This window comes from Diorhabda sublineata, chromosome 4, assembly GCF_026230105.1.
Source record: "Diorhabda sublineata isolate icDioSubl1.1 chromosome 4, icDioSubl1.1, whole genome shotgun sequence".
NCBI classification, from domain to species: domain Eukaryota; kingdom Metazoa; phylum Arthropoda; class Insecta; order Coleoptera; family Chrysomelidae; genus Diorhabda; species Diorhabda sublineata.
This window is the reverse complement of record NC_079477.1, coordinates 25,274,920-25,295,589: the sequence shown is the minus strand read 5'-3', so window position 1 is coordinate 25,295,589 and position 20,670 is coordinate 25,274,920. Positions and strand designations below refer to the sequence as shown.

At 34.3% G+C, this 20,670-nt stretch overlaps 1 protein-coding gene across 3 annotated transcripts in view; it reads right to left on the bottom strand.

Annotated features, from left to right (window-relative positions):
• The window catches only part of LOC130442839 (GTPase-activating protein CdGAPr), a 97,284-nt gene that overhangs the window by 47,462 nt on the left and 29,152 nt on the right, over positions 1-20,670 (bottom strand). For all 3 annotated transcript variants that reach the window (XM_056777203.1, XM_056777204.1, XM_056777202.1), the window contains exons 2-3: positions 4,295-4,484; positions 2,843-3,030 (exon numbers count right to left, since the gene is read on the bottom strand). In XM_056777203.1, the coding sequence (XP_056633181.1) occupies positions 2,843-3,030; positions 4,295-4,460 (354 nt within the window). In that variant the 5' untranslated portion in view covers positions 4,461-4,484. The remainder of the gene's footprint in view (positions 1-2,842; positions 3,031-4,294; positions 4,485-20,670) is intronic.

Here is a 20,670-nt window from a genome sequence, read left to right as displayed (position 1 = left end):
CATTTATTATGGCGTGAGTGATTTTCCAAACATACATATGTTTTGCATGAAAATTTGTGCGAGTTTGAATCCTCGTATTTCCAATATCACGACATTTAACAACGTCCTGATTTTTTTCTATACAGAACTAACCTTCGGAAACACCTCCCTGAAATTTCAGCACAATCCTACATTTATTATGGCGTGAGTGATTTTCCAAACATACATATGTTTTGCATGAAAATTTGTGCGAGTTTGAATCCTCGTATTTCCAATATCACGACATTTAACAACGTCCTGATTTTTTTCTATACAGAACTAACCTTCGGAAACACCTCCCTGAAATTTCAGCACAATCCTACATTTATTATGGCGTGAGTGATTTTCCAAACATACATATGTTTTTTATAGAAATTTGTGCGAGTTTGAATCCTCGTATTTCCAATATCACGACATTTAACAACGTCCTGATTTTTTTCTATACAGAACTAACCTTCGGAAACACCTCCCTGAAATTTCAGCACAATCCTACATTTATTATGGCGTGAGTGATTTTCCAAACATACATATGTTTTGCATGAAAATTTGTGCGAGTTTGAATCCTCGTATTTCCAATATCACGACATTTAACAACGTCCTGATTTTTTTCTATACAGAACTAACCTTCGGAAACACCTCCCTGAAATTTCAGCACAATCCTACATTTATTATGGCGTGAGTGATTTTCCAAACATACATATGTTTTTCATGAAAATTTGAGCAAATTTGAATCCTCGTATTTCCAATATCACGACATTTAACAACGTCCTGATTTTTTTCTATACAGAACTAACCTTCGGAAACACCTCCCTGAAATTTCAGCACAATCCTACATTTATTTTGGCGTGAGTGATTTTTCAAACATACATATGTTTTTTATAGAAATTTGTGCGAGTTTGAATCCTCGTATTTCCAATATCACGACATTTAACAACGTCCTGATTTTTTTCTATACAGAACTAACCTTCGGAAACACCTCCCTGAAATTTCAGCACAATCCTACATTTATTATGGCGTGAGTGATTTTCCAAACATACATATGTTTTTTATAGAAATTTGTGCGAGTTTGAATCCTCGTATTTCCAATATCACGACATTTAACAACGTCCTGATTTTTTTCTATACAGAACTAACCTTTAGAATCACCTCCCTGAAATTTCAGCACAATCCTACATTTATTTTGGCGTGAGTGATTTTTCAAACATACATATGTTTTTTATAGAAATTTGTGCGAGTTTGAATCCTCGTATTTCCAATATCACGACATTTAACAACGTCCTGATTTTTTTCTATACAGAACTAACCTTCGGAAACACCTCCCTGAAATTTCAGCACAATCCTACATTTATTTTGGCGTGAGTGATTTGCCAAACATACATACGTTTTTCATGAAAATTTGAGCAAATTTGAATCCTCGTATTTCCAATATCACGACATTTAACAACGTCCTGATTTTTTTCTATACAGAACTAACCTTTAGAATCACCTCCCTGAAATTTCAGCACAATCCTACATTTATTATGGCGTGAGTGATTTTCCAAACATACATATGTTTTTTATAGAAATTTGTGCGAGTTTGAATCCTCGTATTTCCAATATCACGACATTTAACAACGTCCTGATTTTTTTCTATACAGAACTAACCTTCGGAAACACCTCCCTGAAATTTTAGCACAATCCTACATATATTATGGCGTGAGTGATTTTCCAAACATACATATGTTTTTCATGAAAATTTGAGCAAATTTGAATCCTCGTATTTCCAATATCACGACATTTAACAACGTCCTGATTTTTTTCTATACAGAACTAACCTTTAGAATCACCTCCCTGAAATTTCAGCACAATCCTACATTTATTTTGGCGTGAGTGATTTTTCAAACATACATATGTTTTTCATGAAAATTTGAGCAAATTTGAACCCCCGTATTTCCAACAACGCGAAATTTTACAACGTCCTGATTTTTTTCTATAAACAACTAACCTTCGGAAAGACTTCTCTGAGATTTCAGCACAATCCTACATTTATTTTGGCGTGAATGATTTTTCAAACATACATATGTTTTTCATGAAAATTTGATCAAGTTTGAACCCTCGTATTTCCACCATCGTGAGATTTAACAACGTCTTGATTTTTTTCTATAACCAACTTCAGAAACACCTCTCCGAAATTTCTACGGGGATAACGTAGTCTTTAAAATCGAATTTTTTATGAAATAATTTCGTCATTGGAGTTAAATCATTTTGCGCCGAGCTATTCCTTCTGGTTTAGAAGAGAGAAATATTTACTCAGGGCTGAATCGAGATAATCAAGTGGTTTTAAAAGCAGCTTTTATGTTGTCATGTGATCAGAGATGATTTTTTTTGTATAAAAAACTTTCTTCACGAGATATTTTTTCCATTTTCTCCAAAAATCACGAGATAGTTTGGTATTAATTGCAATCAAACACAAATTAAATATTGAAACGCTTATTCTAATCTTAACAAAAGTCAATTTGGTCGAACTTTATAACCCTCCCTCGCATCTGTATAATAATAAAAACAGTATGAACCTTTATTTATGAATTTTCAAAAGTACATAATTGAATTAATTTTATTCTTTTTCTAACAATAATTAACGTAATTCAAAATTAGTTATACTTTTTATTTTGCTTTTGAATTACTGATATTTACCCTAATAATTAATCGAGGCAATGATCAAATTTATGGGGTTGTAATTGTGTTTTGAAGGCATCCTTTGTACGAAAGATAAAGAGCTGATAATTTTATTATAATAAATATACGAAACAAGATTTTTTTTATTAAAAATGATTTGAATCATTACCTCAAGATCTTCGTCGTTGAGAGACTGACCGGCCAAATCTTGCAACTGAGAAATCTTCCGGTCGAAAATACACTGATGCAACTGATCATCTAACATCCGAAAATTTTCGAAGTTTCTTTGAATGATCCAACAGGCATCTCCCGAAGTAACCTGCACCATAAACCACTCGACATCGGTATCGTCATTAGCTGAAAAGATATTTACGATAGTGGTACTTAGTCTACAAAAAAAAAACGAAAATTTTAGACGCATTTTTCAATTTAGTTCGATACACTGGACTCCACTACACTAGCTGACACGAATCCCCAAACCATAGAGGAAACTTTACTTTTGAAACAGTAATTCTGAAACATTTCATAGCAACGTTAAATATTTGTTTTACAAAATTTTTTTGTCACACGAAAAGATACCAAATTTTGTTTGTCGATATTAACATTTCCAATGGCTTGCAATTGCAAGGAGTGGGTGTAACTACTGACTAGTTTAATAGTTATTACGTCTCATCAGAGCAGTTTAACCATTGGGGATGTTAATATCGACAAAAAGGCTGATTTGCATCACGCTCTACAGAGAAGTTGTAATTCAATATTCGTCGAGGCATTAGCCAGGAAAGTAGTTGTGTTCACATTCACGGCGGAATACCTTTTCGAAATATTGAATTTCGAAATTATTTCAGAGGCGAATAGTAGAAATTCTTTATTTTGATACATTTTCTTTACTTCGGTGATCCTTTATGATAGTAATATTTGCAATAAGATGAAACTGCAATGTCGCAGTGGACACCTCGAACGGATTCATCACATTTCCCACAGATTTCTGTCACATCACAGACTCAAAAGAGGAGCTTATTCAGCGCGTTTCCACAGATATAGTGCAACAGTTTAATAATCATAACTGACTGGGTGAACGAGCAATCTTGGCGGCCAAAGATAAAGATGTCGAGAAACTCAATGCAACTATTCAGAATTTTCTTCCAGCACAGTTGGTTTCCTTTAAATCAGTCGACATCGTTATGAATCAGAATGACGTAGGTAGTCAACTATCTCACGGAGTTTTTAAATTCACTGGAATTACCTGGATTACACCTCACAATTTGCAGTTAAAAGTAGGATCAGTTGTCATCATGCTGCGTAACATTAATCAACTTCGACTGTGCAATAGAACAAGACTGGCTGTGAAAAAGGTGATGGAGGTGAAAATACAAAAGAAAGGATGTCTTGATTCCGCGTATAATGATGATTCCATACGTCTGGCAATTGCGTTGACCACAAATAAATCGCAAGGCCAGTCGTTGGAAGTTTGCATTTCTTGGAGTTTTCCTCGTGGATAATTATACGTCGCGCGTCGGAAAACCATCATCTTTGTTTATTTACGCACCACAAAACAAACAAACAAAACAAAATAAAGTTCGTGTGATAAAAAAATTTTTTACTAGCGTAATTTGTTACTTACTATGTTGCGAGTGCAGCGATTGGTCCATGTTGGTCTGCAGGGTGACGGTCAACTGGGGCAATTGCACCCTCTCGTAGTGAAAATGGGCGCATTCTTCTAGTTTAGGAAATCTACATGGTTCGGCACCCAGGGCCGGCACCCCGCCGGCCGCCTCACTGATCTGCATCTCGTATACTTCAGTACATAATGCCTGAAACAAAAAGAAAAACTTGAAACACTGAAGTAATTGTAGCTTCTTATTGGTTTACACCTTCAGAAAGATAAATTTGCTTAACTGCAATGAATTCCGATGATCCATGTTTTGATTTAGTACTATCAGAACGATTCTTTGTTAATTTTTTGTTATAGTATTTCGTCTAATTAAAAAAATAGACTGATCGATCAGTAAAAATATCACGCAAACCTGTCTGAATTCTATAAACGTGTTGTATGCTATCTAAAAAAAATTCCACGTTATTTTGAGATGATTCAGTAAAGGGAAAACAAAATTTTTGTTTGATTAATGTTCAGCACCGATTAGAATTATTTAAATAGTTACGCGGATATCAGTAAAATATTTTTGTTAGTTTACGAGGTATGTCCGGAAAATTCGTATAAAAGTTGAGTACAATTATTCAGGTATTACAATATGGCTTCCTTTAAATTCCTGTTGATAACAGAAGTCTTCAGTTGCGATGCTGTTCAGTTGCAGAGTCGTTTCCGCCTTGATGGCTTCCACAGCTCATAAGTGCCTTCCCTAAAGCACCATTTCGGTAACAAGATGAAGTTAGAACTTTTAGGAATGCTTTTTCTATCGAAAACCTATTTCTTTTAAAAGTTTCCGCAGTGTGCATTTCAGAGTAATCCGTATCATCTCGAACTGTGCCAAAAACTTTGTCTGCTGTCGGAAATTCTTTTCCAAAGAAGAACGTGTGCACTTTCCTTCACAAGATATTCTATTTGAAATTTTGGTTTTTCTGGAGTTTTCCTCTTTGTTGATAACATCAACACTTTATTGGAAAATAAGTACTTTTGAAAAAAATCTTATTTCACGATTATATAATCTTCTATACACATACACAACTCCAAACCCTTTTCTTATTACTCCGCAAAGCTTAGGGTTATGAAATACCAAAAACATGTATTAGCGAAGGTACATTTATGAAAAATTTAGGAAATATTTAGATTATTCTGTAATAATATATAAAATTACTAAATTTTGGATTATTAAGTAGGTTTTATTACTCTCTCGTACCTACAACAAGAATCAATAAGTCGTGTGACTGACACATAGATGGAGCTGCCATTGTCAAATTCGTATGACGTTTATGAAGTACCAACTTTCAAAAGACTATGTGTAAAATTCGTATTTTAATTTATCATTGCTTCTTGATGAAAAAAAATTATGTACAATCTCAGCAATGGCTTCAAAAGAGTTATCCGTACTTTGTTCTATCGAAAAGAACTATTTGTTATTGGTTTGCTGAATTTAAACGTGATTGTACAGACACCGATGATGGTGAATGTCCAGATCGTTCAATTGAGGTGGTTACTCCAGAAAACATAAAAAAGTCCATAAATTGGTTATATCTAATCGTAAATTAACATTGCGAAGGAGAGTTGAGGCTGTAAAGACATCAGAATGCAGAGTGTTTACTTTGAGACCACGAGAAAGCTATTTTCGTAGTGGATGTACTCACAGTCGATCAAAAAAAACGTTTTGATTATTCAAAGCAGTGTTTAGCCATGTTTACACGTAATAAATCAGTTTTTTTGCTTCGATATGTGACAATGGATGAAACACGGATCCGTCACTTCACTCCGGAATCAAAACGGTCGGGAGAGGCAATCAATAGCGAATACTACATAGAGTTGTTGAGCCGTTTGAATGCAAGAATCAATGAAAAACGGCCTCATATATCGAAGAGAAAACCACAAGATAACACACCGATTCACAAATCGATGGCAACGATGGTTAAATTGAAGGAATTACACTTCGAATTGCTTTCTTATCCGTATAGTCCAGATTTGGCCCCCAGTGACTACTGGTTATTCGCTTTTCTTAAAAAAATGCTCGCCAGTAAGAAATTCAGCCTAAATAAAGAAGCAAATGCTGAAACTGAAGCCTATTTTGAGGCAAAAGACAAATACTTCTACAAGCATATTGGCTATAAGATTTTTGACAAAAACATGCGTTTTTCTTAGTTACTCATACGATTTGTGATGTGTTAAAAATAGACTAGAATATCAAGAAGATATTTTGTTGTCTAATGTTGAACCGTCAGATTATTACCAAACAAGCATCACTCGTACGTGGGAAAGTGTGAATGGACTATAAATAGTTTAATAAAAGTGCAACAACTCATTTTTCGAATTATTAAAAGCGAGAAAGAGATACGACCCGGTGAAATTCGAAGAATTTTTATAGTTCGACGTCGTGAGATGTGTATTTTCTCTCGGCTTTCACAATGCAGTTGTTGTGTTTTATTTTGCAACGACGTCTAAGTTTAGCTCATCGAATAGCTGAAATAGCTTCCTAGCTATAGACCGGGAATTCTCGATACAAAATTAGAGAAATTTATAATGTTAGAATATCGAAAAAGGTTACGATTTCCACCAATGAACTCTCAGCTTTACAGTCCAAGTTTGGGATACCTACGCCCAGCCCACATACACTCCCGATATGTTAAAAGCTGTTTGGAAAGTTTAGTATTCCAATTTCAGCTACACATACATTGCAATAGATTCTCTCATTAAGGCCGCTGTTACAATTCTAGGGAGAAATCTAGTTACTTTTGGCTTAACAGATCAGCTGACTTTGGTAAAACTTAGCTTTGTTATTTTCATTGTTAAATAAGGTTCAAAATATTAGATAAAATTTGAGGTTAGGTATTTGTTTACAGAGATTTGCAGGCAATTTCTGGCACGTCGTATTGCATGATGTTAAGCGGCCTTAAGATCATACATTTTGTCTTGCAGATAAGGATTTTTAAAATAATCTTTCACCGATAGAACATCAGTAACCTAACCTCGTATTCTTTACTATGATCACTCACTATTCAAGAAATGCTAGAGCTATCGAAGGATTTGTAGAGGCATAGTAGAATGATAAACACAAGTATACGTGGAGGTATGAAGAATGGAATTTCTATTTTTTTATGGTCGTCAGCATACGAGTGACGTGAAGCGGCAAGTAGACACGTTCCGCTTTATCTTGAGAGAACAACACACAGATCAAAAAGTTTTCAAAAACTCTTTGAATCATTCAAATGGGAGATTTTGCTTAATCCCGATATTGTCCTTCAAGATTGTCCCTTGTGTCCTAGAATGAAGATCTGACAAGTAACGAGAAGTGACAACTGACAAGTGCGACGATCTGTATGTAAAGAAAGCAGAATTTGTTTTTTTACTATTTAAGTTTTCAGATAAACAAGTGAAAACAAATATTTATAATTGGATATGCCTCTATTGTTTTTCAAAATATTGTCTTCAAAACATGTGATTTGAACGTATCAACCGCTTCTTCGGGTGTAAACCTCGCAATTTATTTTCGATATGCGGCAATAAGAAGAAATCATTGGGTGCCAAATAATGATGATCCGTAAATCAAAGTTTTGACCGTTCAAAAACGTTTTTGTTTGAACTGATGTGGTGTGAGAGTTCGCATTGTCGTGATCGAGAACGATTCGTTTTCTGCGATTTGTTACCCTGATTTTATCGAACCTTCTGGCAAACAAATGCTGGTGTACAATTCAACATTGTCTGTTGTACATTGCTCTAATGGTAGTGATATGTTTTGTAAATCCATGCTTCGTCGCCTGTCACGATATTAAACGTGTCTTTCGTAGCACCACGATTGAATTTTTTGAGCCATTGTCAAATTATGCGGTATTCAACGCGAACAAACCTTCTAACAGCCAAATGTTCATGCAATATTGAATTTATGCGAATGGAACTAATGTCCAAGTTTGCCTCAATCTCACGGTACGTCAGTTTACGTACAGCATCGATGTTTTCTGACACAACAGCCGATTTTTGATGACCTCCTTGAAATTCATCCTGTAGTGAAGTGAGACCACGATTGAATTCGGAAAAGCAACTGAACACAGTGGTTAGAGATGGTGCTTCATCACCAAAAGTCGAAGCGAGTAAATAACTCAAATAGCATTTGTATAACGACACATTGCAATGGCAGATTTGACATATTTACGTCAGTGTTGCCATATATCAAAACTTAAGTAGCAGCCCTCGTAAATATAGATAATTTTTTTACTCTTTTCTTTTCTTAATTCCAAAACGTTCCTTGCATTATGTGTACCCATGTTCCATATATATTGAGTGTTTTAGATGTCCATAAATTTAGAAAAAACTTACTTTCCCGTAAAACAGATAAATTTTCTATCGAGAGAAATAAATGGAATTATAAAACTGTAGTTGTTCATTGTTTGATGTTTTCTGATAAAGCAATATTCATCAAGATTTTAATTTATTATTAGATCTTTACCTTTATTTTATTTTATGAATAAAAGATTCGTTGTAGGCCCTTTTCAATAAATAAAATATTTTTTGAAAGAAAATATTTCTATATTTCAACCTAAATGAGTAGTAAAGTAATTGGTCTCTTTATATAAACTTATATGAAAGATGATGATGACTTCTTAATCTATTTTATAAATATTGAAATGTCTGTCTTATGTATGCAACTTCACAATCATTGCAAGGAGCATCGGTAATATTATATTAGGTTTCTTGTAATAATTGTGATGCTCGTTACATAGGGCAGACATTTCAATATTTATAAAATAGATTAAGAAGTCATCAATATGATAAAAATAATAGAACTTTTTCAACAAACTATGGTATAGTAAAAAAGCATCAAATACAAAAAAGTGGTCCATATACATAACAAAAGAAATATTTCGATGAATGCGACAAAAAATAGAAAAGTATTTATATTTTCTCTTGAAATTGATCTTAATTCAACATATTGATATGAATCATTCTAATATATACCAGAATTTAAAATATTTTATATAAACTCTATCACAATTTCTAAAATATTTTGGAAATGTGGTTTATTTAATAAATAAATAAACAAAATATTCTTTTTGCTAATTTCTATTATATAGAAAAATATGTTTTGTTGTTTCCAGAACTACTAGTTAAAATAACCCAACGTTGACATCGCCATATGAGCCAGATGTTAATACTCGGGAATCTCTCGGTCTCTGGATGTACCATTTATTAATTTTGTATAAAAAAATCGCCGTCTATTTTGGTGAAATGGAGGTTAAACGTTTCGAGAGAAGCTTCCTGGAAAAGCGGCATTTTTTGTTTTTTTGTCCTCTAAGTTTAAAACAGTTATATTTGGATATCATAATAGTGCGATTTTAGAAACCAATAGACGTTTACTCTTTATCAAAAAGTTGGTTTTTAAAGTGGTTGCTGAATTTTTGAATACCGACGAAGAGAGATAAAACTCCTAATTTTTTTAAAAAAAAGTGGGGTTAACAAAACTGTTTAATGGCTCCATTACCTTGGACAACGACACAATTCTAATAATTTTAATTGCGATCATTTTGCGATAGAATTTGACGTCATCAGATCATTTTGCGACGCAGTAGTTCCAGTTTTATTTACGATAAGGTTCAAACATATTTTAAATGAAAGGAGACATCTTGCGATAGAGTGCGACATCATCAATTAGCGCCGATCGGTAAACCTAACCTAACCTAACCGACTTTTATAAAGATGAAAAATATTAAGTAAATGATGGATTTTACCTCAATACAGTTGAGATTTGCTCAAAAATTGTTATTTTATTGATAGATCGCAAAAAGTATGTACATGAGCGTGACCTTGGGACTCAATTTTAACTTTCTATGCGTCGCAAACTGTTATGATTGCCACGCATTCTATCGGAAAATATCTTTGTCATTCAACCTTTATTTGGACCTTATCGCAAAAAGTTTGTGTTCCAACGTGACCTTGGAGCATATTTTTAACTATTGATTTGACGCACATTCTGTGGGTCGCAAACTGTTTTGATGGTGTCAAATACTATCGAAAAATATCTTCTTTCATTTAACCTTTGTTCGAATCCGATTTGATATTGATTGACTATTGATTTGATGCATTGTATCGCAAAATATCTTTTCTCATATAACCTTTATTTAGACCTTATCGCAAAAAGTGTTTTAATGACCTTCGACACACTTTTAACTATTGATTTGACGCATCTTCTGTGTGCCTCGAACTGTTTAGATGGTCTCGCATTTCAAAATATCTCATTCCATTCAACTTTTGTATGAATTCCATCGCAAAAAGTATCTGTTCCAGCGTGACCTTGGAGCACACTTTTAACTATTGATTTGACGCACATTCTGTGGGTCGCAAACTGTTTTGACGGTGTCGCATGCTATCGCAAAATTAACCTTTGATTGAATCCGATTACAAACTTGACTGAATGGTCGTTCGAGCCCCATTACAATAAAATAAATCGAAGCAGCAACTTGAAACTTTGTGCAAAAACACACGCGTGCATGAAAATTTTTGCGAACGAGTTTACTATATCTTCGTTCCGGAAGAACAGCGACGTAAATGCAAAAACATGAAAGCAAAAAAAAACAATTTGCGATTCTATAGAACGTATAGTGGAAAAGTGACCGAAAACCCCGTGGAAATGGGTCAATGTTTCTCTGTAAATTGTGCTTTGTTCTAGATGACCTTGTTAGTTCTTTCAGCGATTTTATGAAATTTTCGCCTCGTAGCAAATAAAAAGGAAAGAAAGCTATTTTATTTAAATAATGCAGTCTGTTCGAACCAAGGGCAAGTCAATCCAGATATTTGTGACCAAGTACCCTTTAGTAACTTTAGCAAACAACCACTCTCATGTCACTTATGTTAATGTTGGGATGTGTTTCTTATATTATCAATTAACTTATTTCCATTTTTGCAGTCACGTTGTTTTGCAACAGCGATATGAAGCCGAGAGCTCATGGACCGCACTACGTATAGAGTTATTTATACATTTTACACTACCCGTCAATCATCTTTTATATCTTTTGGTCGTAAAAACAACACTACTGTGCACTTTAAGGATTATTTCATGGGATTTGTACACACATTCGGTGTGTATTTAGGTCAAACGCTATAGGAAAGTATTTTACGAGCTATCACTATCATACTAAACTTTTATGCGGTAGAAGCAAATTTTAAACTTCAAACTAGCTAGAGTTGATGTTGTAGTAGTAGTCATAAAAACGGTTTTTATTGAATGCTTGTTTATTTTGGCATTATACTATGGTATGATTCTGTCACATAAAAAGTTTGAATTAGAAGAAATGTTTAATTAAGTTATAAACATTTGTAAACGTTATATTAAATTTCTCGGTACGCGCGCGAGTGCTAAGTATCCACCCCCGGATAAATCCGCGGAAGGGTGCGAAAAAAGACATTCCACCAACCCCTGTCATTTCTACAAGTTACCATCGTCGTCCGAGGTGCAGTTTCGCGTGTAGAGTTCTATGGTAGATTCTGGAGGTGTTATCTTTGTGTTAAAAGTTAGCCTGTTGGTTATACACACACTCTTGTCTTCTTGGTTGTCTGGACGTCTTAATGTGTGTGTGTTTTTTTCCTTAGGGGGGGGGGAATCCTTTTTACGGATTCTAGGCATAGCTGTTTAGCCTGATATGTGGCGCCTCGACGCAGCGTCATACTAAAACTCGACGCTGACGTTCCTACCCACTAAACCCCTTTCTCTTCTATCCTCTGATTTCCCATGGTACCGCCGTAAGGGATTTCTTCGTGGGGGGAGGAATTAGCTGCCGCTCTTCCTTCTGGTGGCTAAGATGTTATTTCTTCCTTCTAGATTATGTCTTTCGCTCTTTTCCTCTCAATGGATCGCAACTCTGTAAGCACTTTTGTAGCAAAAGTGCTTGTGGCGTTCCAGGCAGCTTCTGACGACAACATTGCTTCTACTATTGACTCTGGTTGGGTTCTCTTTTTCAGAATCTTCTCTAACTCATCGCGCTGTTGGTTGTAATGTAGACACACAAAGAAAACATCTTCATTAATCCCTGGGCAGGACGGGCACTCTGGGGTATCATCGTGCTTAAAGCGGTGAAGATACTTCCGGTAACATCTGTGTCCTGATAACATCTGCGTTAAATAATAGTTGATCTCACCATGACTCCGGTTGAACCACACATCAATCCGCGGTATGAGACGGTATGTCCACCGACCTTTCTCTGCAGCATTCCACTCCTGTTGCCTGACGCTGTGTTGCCGTTCTTCCCTTCTAAGTTCTTCAGGGCTCAGTGTGGTTGACCATTTTCGTTGATTTAGGTTCCGTCTTTCCTCAGCTAGAACTCTGCGAGGCAGAGAACCGGAGATAACACACACTGCTTCCTCTGATAATGTGCGGAAGGCTCTAGCTACTCGTCGATATACTGGTCCAGCATTTCTCCATGATTCTTGCGTCTTTAGTGCGTCGGCCCAAATGGATATTCCGTAAGTGAGCACCGATGTGACTACTGATGACAATAATAGCCTCCTGCTCTGCTTTGGGCCTCCGACGTTCAGCATCAGTCGTGCGAGACTAGCTCTCACTACTGACGCTTTGGCACTGACATGTTCCACTTGCTGCTTGAAGTTGAGTGAGTGTGTGTAAACACATTTTACCTGTACTGACTAAAAATGGAACAGGTGGGCTTAAGAGTTCATTTACTAGCATAGAAAAAAATATTTTGGAGTTTGCTTGTATTAATGTTGGGAAATAAAAAAAAAAAGAATCGAGAAATTAATATTTTCACTTTATCCCTTACGAGATATGACAAACACTCAACACCCAAACAAGAAATCGAAAATGCTTTCAACAAAATAATAATTAGTGGCAACTATGATCTAATTTTATATTCGGGTGCTTACAAGAATGAAACAGGAGTAGGCTGCGCAGTTACAACGTCACAATTTCCAATCAAATCATCTCCAACTTGCAGCGTTCATACAGGTGAGCTATTTAGCATTCTACAAGTCATCAATTTCATCTCCCTTCCTTCTAAGTAAAAAGTGCTTTAACTTATACCGACAATAAAACGATTCATAAGGATTTAAAATCTACTTTAAAAGAAAAATCAGAATAACGTGGCAGCAAAATTTGAACACTCTATACATCACACTCAACCAAGTAACTTCACAGGCCTCTCGCAGTTCCAATTCAAGACCAATTACAAAGACATCCTGAATGACTTGGAGCAAATCTCTTTTCTGCTTCAATTTCTAAGGGATGTGAATCTTTACTATAAAATATAGAACAATTATATATTGATAATGTGTATGTTGTATCTATATAGCAATATAATTGTAATCGCACCTGTGGTCATAGTAGCCGAGCAAAAAAAGATTTTCTCTGTTTTTTTTTTGCATTTTGTTTATTTGTTCGACGTAATTAAGATAAAAATTAGATATAATTTTGAAATAAAAAGTTTTTGGGTTGATAAAAAAATGAATGGTGGTGTGATTAGAGCTCGTAGAGACACCATTTTAAAAGATTTTATTTTGTACTAATATTATTTTCCTTTTTATTCAATATATCGTGTGACTAACACATAGATGGCGTTGCAATTGTCAAGTTCATATGACGTTTATGAAGTACCAACTTTCAAAAGACTATGTGTAAACAGTGGCAGCCATTTAAGTGAAGTTACTTTTGCTATTTTCAAAACAATTGTCACAATTATTATTGCTTCTAGGTGAAAAAAAAATTGTACAAGTTTAGCAATGGCTTCAAGAGTGTTATCCGGACTCCGCTCCATCGAAAAGATGGTTTGATGAATTTAAACGCAGTCGTCGATGATGGCGAAAGTTCTGGTCGTCCAATTAAGGTGGTTACTCCAGAAAACATCAAAAAAGTCCACAAATTAGTTATATTTAATCGTAAAATGAAATTACGTGAGATAGCTGAGGCCGTAAAAATATCAGAAGATTTACAATTATGCATGAAAATTGGATCCATCACTTCACTCCGGAATCAAAACGATCATCATCTGAGTGGACTGCGTCCAATGACACAACAGTCAGCTCAGAAGGTTATGGCTTCAGAATTTTGGGATAAGCATGGAATATTATTAATCCAAAAAGGAGAGATAATCATTACCGAATACTACATAGAGTTGTTAGATCGATTGAATGCAAAAATCAAGGAAAAACGGTCTCATATGTCGTGTTTTCCACCAAGACAATGCACTGATTTAGAAGTCGAAAACAACGATGGTTAAATTGAACAAATTACACTTCGAATAGCTTCCACCCACAGATCTTGCCACCAGTGACTACAGGTTATTCGCCGATCTAAAAAATTCTCGCAAGTGGGAAATTCAGCTCAAATGAAGAAGCAATTGCTGAAACTGAAGCTTATTTTGAGACAAACGACAAATCCTTCTACAAGAAGTTAGAGTAGCGTAAGAATGATTGTATAGCTCTTGAAGGAGACTAAATTGACGAATGAAATCGATTTTTAGCAAAATCTTAGTTAGTAACTCGACTTATTGAATGGTTTGGTACATACAAAAAATAGTTAAGATTATCAATTCTTTTTTTGACCGGGTATATATACAACCTCAAAATTTTCTATATTTCTTAACTATTATGAAGATTAGACAACAGTGCAAGATCATAATCTGTAAATTATGATGCACGTATATATTTAAATCGTAGTTGAATGAAAAGGAACTATTTGCATAGTCAACAAAAAATTTATAAATGTCCTATCGAACTTTCGATGCAAATATCAATCTAAAGTGACACTAAAAAATTTTTAACGATCATCCTTGTCGTGAGAGCCGAAATAAGTATATATTATATGCACAGGCATTCAATTTTTACGTTACATATTTATGGTTAAACAGTGACGCACAAAAAACTGAATACAGAGGGATAAAATTTAACTTATTGATAAGAAATAAATAATAACAACACTTTTTGCAATACCCAGATAAGTTTTCTTTATGTAAAGCAAAACATTATTGTAATACATATATCTGGCGTAGTAATAAAATAAAATGATTTTAAAAAAAGTTATGTCGTAATTCGTCGTAATGGGAAAACACAAAGCCTTGAAGAAGGTTCTTCCATTTCTCATAGCAGTGCTGGATATTAGTATATCGTTTAGCTGGTCGGTCACAACTAACAAGTTGCAGGGAAGTTTTACTCGTTTATTAACCGTTTGCATTTCAGCCTAGTAACTCGTAAGTTAATAATAACTCCAGCACTATATTAGTTGCAAGGACATACCTGCTTTGTGAAAGAAAAAAGAGTCGTTTTTATAAAACAAAACGTTTATTTCTTAGCTATTTTATAAAGAAACATATCCCAACTTATTTTATAAAAGAAAAACATAAACCTCAATGCTTGAAAATTTTTCAAAGTGTGATATTTTTCGAAATAATTACCCATAATATGTATTTGCGGTTTACGGGGCGAGTATCCGAAATTCCGACAAGGTGCACTGTCATGATATTAAAGAAACAAACCGGCTCATTGTTGCTTTCTTTTTACCTTCATTCTCCAATAGCTCATTCTAGCTCTAATTTGAATTGATAGTTGCTTATCTATACTAAAATTTCAAACTTGAAGATAGAAAATAGTTCAAACAATATTTGAAAATGATGTGGTTCATATAAACAGCAAGCATTAGATCTTTGAATTTGCTAGTTGTAGCTTTTTTGAGCCTTGGTAAGTCGAAACATCCAATTATCATCACCAATGATGTCATGTTTCAAAAATTGGGATCATTTTTCCATCCATTTCAAGACATCAAAGCAGCATTCCATCCTTATGTTCTTAAATTCCTGAGAAAGGTTTTTTAGGAACCATTTTTGATCAGATCAGTCGCACTCCCAATTAAAGTCGATTTTTGCCTATCTTTTATATATTTGAATAGTTCAAACAGTATTTGATAATGATGTGGTTCATATAACACAGTATGCATTAGATCTTTGATTCGTTCATTGTAGCTTTTTTGGACAATGATAAGTTTAAAAATTCTCGACATGTTTAAAAAAATAATCATTTTCTAATCGATTCTTTCCAAGTCTCATAGCGGCTTTCTCTACCAACATTCTAACATTCATGTGAAAGGTTTTTTAGGAATCCGTGTCGATCAGATCAGTTTCACACCTAATTTGAATTAGAACGATAATTTTTGAAAAGTGAAGTTATGTTTTCGAGTCAAGTTCATAAAGCAAACTCTTATCTCCAATGATGTCTTGTTTCATAAAATGGGGATCATCTTTAATGGTTTTTTAGACGTCAAAACATCTTTAGATCATTTTCATTTTCAATTCAATAGTCAAAATCAAATGAACGTAGTACGACTCAAATTTAACTGTTATCCAATCATTCCGATCCTTACCCGTCAATCTGAACCTGCATATCTTCAGATTTTGTCCGTTCAACGCCACGTGGTTCGTCTTTCGTCGACTCTCATCGTTCCGATAACGAGTTGAATCAATTTCTTGACAAAACATTTTTTCCAAGGCTCCGCCGAAGTTTTTCAACAGTTGTTGTTAGACTGGGTCAAAATCTGGAGCACACCGATGCTCTACATCCAGGTGAACCACCAGGCGTCCAAGAGAAACTCGACGGAGGTCTACGTTGGGCGTGACAAATAATGAGGGTCCACAATCGCCGTGAAAAATTAAAATGTTGACTTGACCTCTCCTTTCAATATAGACAGATAATATTTTAAGAAGCTAAGCAACTTTTTTTTCTAAAACTGTTAATTCGTCGTTGAAACTAGAACGAATTTGGAAATTGGTAGTAGCGTAGCTGCTGGGGGTCCACCAGAGAGAGCAACATTTTGAAACTGGTCTATAAAACAACAAAAAAGTTTGAGAGCCAACGCTCTACATTAATAAAATTTTTTAGAAAGCTCATACAAACAATGAGTGATAATTTACTGACTCGACAATTTTTAGCGGTGTGTTGTGTCTATGGTAAAACAGGCGCACGGCGTCCAATTTTCTGATTTTTAAGGTTTTTTTTAAATGTTAACATTGATAATGATACGAAGCAATATCGTTACGCCGCTGATTATCCGAAATAAATAATTAATGAGGAGTGGTATACATGGTAACCATATGTCTAATGAAAGGCGTATATATGTACTTATTGTTTTTCTTTGTGCGTTTCACAATATCATCTTGAATTTATCGCTTGTTTCTGCCATACAACATTGACATTCCCATATTTAAGATGTACTGCGACTCATTTTACTGCAGAACACTTGTCGATTTTTTTTTCGTCGTAATTTCGTTTATGAGACGAACACATTTTGTGTTATGTAAGAAATGAGAATATTTCCAATTTTATATACAAATATTGGTTGCAATAAACAAACAACTTCTAATTATTTTGTGAAAAACAGAAGATATAACATACGAGGATTGTCACAGAGGTACCTGTTCCGACAAAGAAAGCACTAAAATTTTGGAAAAAGTTCTATACCGTTTTTATAATAAGAATATAGCCATTAACTGACCATCGAGTCATTTTTTGAAGTCTGAGAACCAGAAATAATACGAGGGAGTTAAATCTGGCGAATAGGGAATGAGGTAGCAATTCAAACTTTCTTCTAAAGCAAACGCGGTTGTTTTTGCTTAATTTATTCGTTCAAACGTTACAATAAGTTCAAATAATACTTGCCGTCGATAATTTCTCCTTTTTAAATATACTCAATGAAAATTATCCAAAAAAAAAACACCGCAAAGACTTTCCCTGCAGATGATACTGTCTTCGCCTTCTTTGGAACTGGTTCTACCTTTTCAGTCCATTGTTTTATTTGTTCTTTTGTTTCGGTTGTGTGTTATGGACTCACGTTTCATCCACTCGATGGAAACATCTTTTGTTTTTGTTCAATTATGAGCTAACGCGGTATCCATCTTACGCAGAGCTTTGTCGTGTCCAAATTTCCAAAAAGCAAATGTCGTCGCGGTTTCATTAGATCAACGTAGTCAATTCTGAACTATACACCATCACCAGCGATAAAATCAGGTATACCAATCGCAGAAGACCATAATCCACCACGACAATGCGGGCTCTGACGCATCAGTTGAAACAAAAACGTTCTTAAATAGTCAAAACCTCGAATTGATGGGTCATCCGCCGTATAATTCTTGTTTTGCACCCAATGATGTCTTGGGCGATTGATTCGTTCAAATCACATCTCACCCAGAATATAATCTAGTTCAGATTTTATATTGGTTGGGCTAATCCTTTCAAATAAAAGTATCACAAAACGGTGAACAATGTTTTCCAAGTTTACAAATTCACTGAAAACGTTCATTATTAATGGCTGCCAAATAAATACGTGGCATTTAGATTTACGGTAAACTGTGTAGGTAAATAGTATAAACAAGAAATCAATGTTAAACCGAAATAGAAGTTTCTATTGGGTTCATTTAAATATCAAACATGATCTATTATAGTATAGAATACGTTAATTCAAATCACATTCAAATTTAAATAACATTGTTTCTTATTTTGATTTTACAATGTATATTGTGCGATATTTGGATCGTAGGACTACATGCTAGAAATTAATTGAATCAATTGCTTTCTAATATACCTTATTTTGAATAGATTAGTTTGAAAGAAAAAAGAAATTTTCTTGACGTAATACCTCTCGATTGATAGCAAATAGTTTTCAGTAGTACTAACCCAAGGACATTGATAATTGTTTTATAATAGATTTCGAAAACTTATTGGAAATAACAATGTTGAAGGTTTATTCGGATAGAAAATTTTTGGCACATTATAGATAAAAATACAGTGCAAAAGAACAATTGAAAAAGTAAAATCCAGACTTGATAGTTTCTATAACTGAAGAAGACGTATTCCCAATACGCATGTTAAGAATTTGATTATGATTTCAATATTTAAGTAGGGTTTTATTGATTATCTTGTACACCACTTTAGGTCAATCGACTCACCGCGGTCGATCTATTGGAGTAATTAGTATTTTTTCCCTTGGTATTGAAGCCAAATCGCTTCGGCAGATGATTTTGTCCAATTTTGAATCGTATATCTTCCAATGGGCATATTATCATAACAGTGATCATTTTCGGATTTCCAGTGACGTTTTTATTTGATGAATAATCTATTGATTATAATAATTGGACCCTTTTTTGTAATAATTTTTTTTTAATAATCTAACAGGACAAAACTTGGGGTCGTTTTTTTCCTTTAGTACACATTCTAGAACCGAAGTGACAAGTCTTGCTGAATATTTTTAATATATTTAACTCGATTTGTTACAGAACCATCGTTGTTTGATAAGATACAAAAAAAGTCAGTCAAGCGAGTACCAGCTTCCCCACCTCGTCAAGGTAATTCTCCGTCTGATGCGATGGAATGGAAAAAGTTTTTGCTTTCTATACAAATTTTTTAATATAAACGGTTTTTTGGTTTGTTTGATTCTATAATTTCATTAATATTCTTGTCAGTTTTACAACCAAATCGTGACATTTTGAAATATTACATTTTTGAAACGTCAAAATCGAAATAAATCAATATATATCCATGGCAAACAACCCATGGGATCTGTTGTCAGTAAAATGTACTGATTAGTTGTTTTCAATCAGATGACATTGGATTTCTACTGGAGCAAAAAAAATTTCAGGAAATCGAACCGATGAAAATAAAAAAAAAAATTATGGGGTTGAAACATGGGTTTCGATAGACACTCTAAATTAGTTCGTTTTGTTTAATTTTGAGCTCATTCTACCAGCTATTCGTCATTGTATATACCTACTAAATGAACCTTAATAAGTGATTCCCAAAGTGGGCGCTACTACCCCTTGGTGGGTACTGTAGCCGTTAAAAGGTGCGGTGATGGATATATGCGATTGGGGGACGATAAATTACTTCAATGGAGGTGTGAAAATGTAACAGAGGAACGATGAATTATAATTCAAAAGTTACTACAAATAATATAAAAGAAAATACGATTTTTTTTCTTTCAGTTACTTCTAATTATTTATATATTATAAAGGTCCGTTTTCATATGAATGTGAAGATTTTGGGCACCATTTTTCGCATGTTATATTTGCATTCATTCATGTAAAATTTTCCATACACATTCTTTGTCAATTCCTACAGATTCAGCAATCGCACGAACACTTTAAAAACATTTTAACCAATCAAAAAACAAGTGGACCCTTCAAACATTCATTGCCATTCACTTTTTTCAATAAATTATAAGTTTCAGGTGCAGTTTTTCCAAGTTTCATGTGAAATTTCAAAACAATCTGTCGATCATTTTTACGGTAATACAAAAAACCAACGCCTATATAAAAGATGAAACGGCTACACTGATTTGTCTACAGACCCAGTAGACA